This window comes from Monodelphis domestica, chromosome 4 (assembly GCF_027887165.1).
Source record: "Monodelphis domestica isolate mMonDom1 chromosome 4, mMonDom1.pri, whole genome shotgun sequence".
NCBI classification, from domain to species: Eukaryota; Metazoa; Chordata; class Mammalia; order Didelphimorphia; family Didelphidae; genus Monodelphis; species Monodelphis domestica.
The window spans coordinates 379318010-379324009 of record NC_077230.1 but is presented as its reverse complement, the minus strand read 5'-3'; the positions used below and the strand labels follow the sequence as shown (position 1 = coordinate 379324009).

The window sequence follows — 6000 nt, the reverse complement described above, 5'->3', positions numbered from 1 at the left end:
GTGCAGTGAGAGCCCAGGTTTCCGAATCCCTAGGGCCAGCCTTGCCCTCCTTTGGCACTGCTGTGTCCTGAGAGGGAGAAGCTGAGATTGAGTGACTGGCACTCCAGAAAGGTACCTGGGAGGTTTAGAGCCAATCTAGGCCCAGGGAATGGGGTGTGGGAGGGGAAGAACTGATCCCAGAATCAAAGGCTCTAGAGCTGGGAGGGGCCATAGAACCCAGAATGTCAGTGCTGGGAAGAATCTTAGAACCCAGAATATTAGAAAAATGGGAGGAATCTTGTAACCCAGAATGAAAGAGCTGGGAGGAATCTTAGAACTCAGAATATTAGAAAAGTGGGAGGAATATTAGAACCCAAAATGTTGGAGTTGGGAGGCATCTTAGAACCCAGAATGGCAGAACTGGGAGGTATCTTAGAACCCAGAATATTAGAACTGGGAGGAATCTTGCAACCCAGAATGAAAGAGCTGGGAGGAATCTTAGAACTCAGAATATTAGAAAAGTGGGAGGAATATTAGAACCCAAAATGTTGGAGTTGGGAGACATCTTAGAACCCAGAATGGCAGAACTGGGAAGAATCTTAGAACCCAGAATATTAGAACTGGGAGGAATCTTGCAACCCAGAATGAAAGAGCTGGGAGGAATCTTAGAACCCAGAATCTTAGAAAAATGGGAGGAATATTAGAACCCAAAATGTTGGAGTTGGGAGGCATCTTAGAACCCAGAATGGCTGAACTGGGAGGTATCTTAGAACCCAGAATTAGAACTGGGAGGAATCTTGTAACCCAGAATGAAAGAGCTGGGAGGAATCTTGGAACCCAGAATATTAGAAAAATGGGAGGAATATTAGAACCCAAAATGTTGGAGTTGGGAGGCATCTTAGAACCCAGAATGGCAGAACTGGGAGGTATCTTAGAACCCAGAATATTAGAACTGGGAGGAATCTTGGAACCCAGACTATTGGAAAAATGGGAGGAATCTTAGAACCCAAAATGTTGCAGTTGGGAGGAGTCTTAGAACCCAGAATGGCAGAACTGGGAGGTATCTTGGAACCCAGAATATTAGAACTGGGAGGAATCTTGGAACCCAGACTATTGGAAAAATGGGAGGAATCTTAGAACCCAAAATGTTGCAATTGGGAGGAGTCTTAGAACCCAGAATGGCAGAACTGGGAGGTATCTTAGAACCCAGAATATTAGAACTGGGAGGAATCTTGTAACCCAGAATGAAAGAACTGGGAGGAATCTTAGAACCCAAAATATTAGAAAAATGGGAGGAGTCTTAGAACCCAAAATGTTGCAATTGGGAGGAGTCTTAGAACCCAGAATATTAGAAAAATGGGAGGAATCTTAGAACCCAAAATGTTGGAGCTGGGAGGAATCTTAGAAACCAGAATATCAGAGCTTCTAGGAGCCTTAGAATATAGATTGTCATCCCTGGGTGGGTATTTAGAGATTATTTAATCTAGCTACTTTTTTCAATAGCTGAGGACACTAAAATCTAGTGAGGGTAAACGGTCTTGCCGAGATTCACACCTGGGTCCTTTGACTACAAGCCCAGTGGTCTCTTACCTACACCAAAATCTCTGAAGAAACGCTGGGGACAAACCTTGCACCCTTTCCTTCCACATTGAGGCTAACCTGGTTTGGAATCTCCCAATGGTGGAAGGAGAAGAACCTGGGTTTGGGGATCATCCCATTACAGAAGACACCACATGGACTGGAGTCATCCCAGAAACTTTGGCTACACCAGGGTGGATTCCTCCCCATGAGCAAGGGCTTTCTCACTTTTAACCAAAATCTCTCCTGATTCACGGGGAGCTTTTCCCCTCTGGCTAGGTATGACTGGTTTTCCTCAGGAGCTGGGGGGCTGCTGTCCTGACCAGGGAAGGATAGCACCTTGTGGGGCATCCAACAGAGCTGGGCAGTGGCTGCCCCCAGGTGGGCAGGAATAGGAGGAGCCAGGATCATCTCAGTAGCTCTTGCACAGGGGCCATCAGAGGGGCTGGATGGGACAAGCCCAGACTGATTCCCACAGCAAGAACCCGCCCCCCCCCCAACACTAGGCCCACTCTGCAGAGCTGTGGGGTGGGGCTAGATAAGCAGGAACCCCTTGCTGTTCAATGGCCACCCCCACCCCATGGGCACTTTGCCAACTCCCTTAGGTGTGGCTCTGCATTGAGGTGGAGCTGAGCCCCATCTGGAAGGAAGGTGTGATCCAGAGAGGCCTGAGGGCACAGAGAGGGAATGCTGCTACTTGCACCCTGAGCCAGGGAGCCATGAGCAGAGTCTGAAGTAGATTGGAAGTGACCGCATCCTCATCAAATGAGATGATGGCCATCCATTGAGTCACTGATGTCTCGTAAGGCTCAAGTCCCTCCCCCGAGAGCCAGCGTCCACCAGAGGGACCAAACCGGGCTCAGAACCCAGGTGTCCTGTTTGTCTGCCTCCCAGACAAATCAGTGGATCCTGGCACTAGGTCAGAGGTGAGTCAGAGAGGAAAGTGGGGCAGGTGATGAAGTCTGTGACCCCACCCTCGCCAGGGCGCCCACATGAGCCTCCCTGATACTCTATGGCTTGGGAGGGAGCTGCCAGCCACCTAAGCATGCTGGGCAAGGAGCCCAGCTGAAGCAATGTCCCTGGGGAAAGTCCTCCAGTCAGTGGGAACTAGCTGCTGAGTTGAAAGGGAAAATTGCAGGGTAATGGGGATGGTATTGGGCCCAAGTGGAGTGGCTAATTACAAAGGCTGGGCCTAGAGCGTCCTCGCTTGTTAAACTCCTCTTTAAGTGGCACATGAAGATGCCACCTCAACACCCTGGGAGTGGGGGGACGGGGAGGGGGAGGAGATTTAGGGAGCAGGGCCAGAGAGACTTTACTTAGCTCTGAGAGGGCTTCTCAGATAATAGGAGGCTGCCCAGGGCAGAAAGAGGCCCCAAGGAGTTAAATAAGCAGGATCCATTCCCCAAGCACTGCCCATTCCCCATGTAGACAAATTAGAACTGGGAGCACACTGCCTTATGGGAAGCTGCCAGGCTGAGTCCACAGGGTGCCTGTCCAGCAGCTCTAGCCCCTGGAGAGAGGCAGGGCTTGTTGGGAAGCTTCCTGCTGTACTTGACTGGCTTTAGAGTTAAGAGGGGACTTGGTTCTGGCACACGTGCGCCCCAGGGTGAGGACATCCTTTCACTGAACCATCCACATGCTCCCTGGCCCCCCAACCAGTGGGTAAGGGGCCTGGGGGCTCCGGGCTCTCCCCAGCACCCCAGGGCCTCATGGCTCCTGTTTCCTAGAAGGCCAGCTCCGTCCCCAGCCAGGGTCAGACATTTCTAGCCCTCACACTTCCTGGCACCCGGATGGTGGTGGCGAAGATGGCCATTACAGTCAACTGTAAGTGGGAGCCGACCACCGCCGACCCTGTGGGAGCCCCAGGCCCTGTGGGTGGCAGCTGCCATAGGTGGGGCCCACGCCTGCCTTTCTCCTTGCTGACTGTTCCCAGGATGACTAATGGCCCCTTTACCTTTAAGGAGCAGCCAGGAAAGAAAGGAAAAAAAAAGAAGGGTGCAGGGCTGGGGAGGCAGGAGCCTCGGCCCGCCCCGCCCCCTGCCCAGCCCGGCCCCTCCCCGCCCCAGCCAAAAAGGCGGCCTGGGAGGGAGAGGCCGAGCAGAGTAGCCCCCAGGTGCCGGCATTCAGCACAGCCCCGATCCCAGCCCCCAGCCCGAGCCCGCTGAGCCATGGAGAGAGGCAGCCTGATCCAGAAGGCCAAGCTGGCCGAGCAGGCCGAGCGCTACGAGGATATGGCCGAGTTCATGAAGGGCGCCGTGGAGAAGGGCGACGAGCTCTCCTGCGAGGAGCGCAACTTGCTCTCGGTGGCCTACAAGAACGTGGTGGGCGGCCAGCGGGCCGCCTGGAGGGTGCTGTCCAGCATCGAGCAGAAGGGCGCCGACGAGGAAGCTGCCTCCGCGGAGGACAAGGAGAGGGGCCCCGAGGTGCGCGAGTACCGTGAGAAGGTGGAGACCGAGCTGCGCGCTGTCTGCGGCACGGTGCTCAACCTGCTCGACTCGCACCTCATCCGGGACGCGGGCGACGCCGAGAGTCGTGTCTTCTACCTGAAGATGAAGGGCGACTATTTCCGCTATCTGGCCGAGGTGGCCACTGGCGACGACAAGAAGCGCACCATCGACTCGGCCCGCGCCGCCTATCAGGAGGCCATGGACATCAGCAAGAAGGAGATGCTGCCCACCAACCCCATCCGCCTGGGCCTGGCGCTCAACTTCTCTGTCTTCCACTACGAGATCGCCAACAGCCCCGAGGAGGCCATCTCCCTGGCCAAGACCACCTTCGACGAGGCCATGGCCGACCTGCACACCCTGAGTGAGGACTCCTACAAGGACAGCACCCTCATCATGCAGCTGCTGCGGGACAACCTGACCCTCTGGACGGCCGACTGCGCCGGGGAGGAGGGCGGCGAAGCGCCGCCCCCCGAGGAGCAGCCTCAGAGCTGAGCTCGGTTCCTGGGTGCCCCGACGGCCCCTTCCGTTCCCCCTCCCCCGCCCCGGCCTGGCCCCCTCGGGGGAGAGGACTCGTGTGTGGGGCGGGCCCCTGGACCCCTCTCACTCCCGGAGCTCTACCTTATCTCCCCGCTTCTCCTCGCCCGCCGCCCTCCCCGCCCCCCACTACCGCGCGCCCCAGTCCGGGAGCGACTCTTCGACCCGAAAGCTAGGGCGGCTAGACGTGGAGCTGCGGGAGTCTCTCCTTGTAAGCCCAGGCCATTAGGGACGGTGGTTGGTGGCGGGAGCCCCCACGGCTGGCTCACAATTCCTGACTCTGAGCTGCACCCCGTTCTCCGTCCCCTGCGGATCTTAGGAACTGGGAAGCGCCTGGCTCTTAGGGGCTGGCGAGGGGCCGGACTGGGGAGCCCAGAGGCTGGGAGACTGTGCCGGAGGAAGGGGGAGTGTGTGCATGGGTTGGAGTGACAGCGTGCGCTGGCGCGCTGGCGAGCGAGTGTGGATCTACGACTGTCAGAGAGCATGTGTGTCGGAGTGCGGGACAAAGTGCCCTCTCAATAAAAAGTTTCCCTGACACTCATTCCTGGCTATTTGCAATCTGTGGCGGTGGGGGAAGTGGGGAAGTTTGGGAGGGTTCTCTGCTCACATCGTGTTGGTGGTGGTGTTCTGGGCCCGGGCTTCCTCCTGGTTCCCGAAACATTACTTGGTCCTCCCCCCTTCTCCCCTTCCCTCCCCCCTTCTCCCCTTCCCTCCCCAGGGGAGCTGGCCTATTACAGGAAACCGCCAGAAGGGATTTGGGGAAGATTACCTCAGAGGAAGGTGGGGTCGAAGGGCGGGGCGGGGCGGGGTTTTGTCCCAATCACAGACTGCAAGGTCAGGGATCGATTTTTTTTAAACCCTCACCTTCCTCCTAGGAATCAATACTGTGTATTGGTTCTAAAGCAGAAGAGTGGTAAGGGCTAGGCAATGGGGGTGAAGTGACTTGCCCAGGGTCACACAGCTGGGAAGTATTTGAGGCCACCTTTGAACCCAGGACCTCCCTTCCCTGGGCCTATCTCATTTCACTGAGCCACTCAGAGACTGATTAATCCTGCATCTCAGAGAGATAATTCAATGTTCATAGAGCAGCTGACCAGGTCTGAGGACTACTTGCTCTGCCCAAGGTCCTGGGTCCAGGATTCAGAAAAAACAGCCCTGAGACTGAAGTGGGAGGAAAGCTGGACTTGAGAAAGCCAGCTCTGGGGATGGGGGGAAAGGGGAGGCTGGGACAGGGTGAGAAGAAATGGGAGTCAAGTCATTTCTGAGGAGGGAGAGGCAAAAAGTGGGACAGCTCAAGTGGGAGGGCCCTATTGAAACACCCCAGGCCAGGGGACCTCCCTCAGGACCCAAGGAGATGGGAAGGAAGTGCCTTAGGTCTGAGGATAAGGTGGACCAGCTGCTCAGGTTCTGAGAGAAAAGAGGTGAGAGTCCATATAGCTCAGATTTGAGAGGGAATGAGACT

The 6000-nt window shown here is 55.9% G+C and overlaps 1 protein-coding gene across 1 annotated transcript; it reads left to right on the top strand.

The window, feature by feature from the left end:
* Nucleotides 1-3626: 3626 nt before the first annotated feature.
* On the top strand, nucleotides 3627-5079 carry SFN (stratifin). Its single transcript, XM_001363747.4, has one exon. It carries the CDS (start codon nucleotides 3726-3728, stop codon nucleotides 4494-4496), a length of 771 nt encoding a protein of 256 aa, XP_001363784.1. The 5' UTR covers nucleotides 3627-3725; the 3' UTR covers nucleotides 4497-5079.
* The last annotated feature ends 921 nt before the right edge of the window (nucleotides 5080-6000 follow it).

Excerpts from the sequence above, each read along its gene's own strand:
- SFN (XM_001363747.4), top strand. The coding sequence starts at position 3,726 with ATGGAGAGAGGCAGCCTGATCCAGAAGGCCAAGCTGGCCGAGCAGGCC.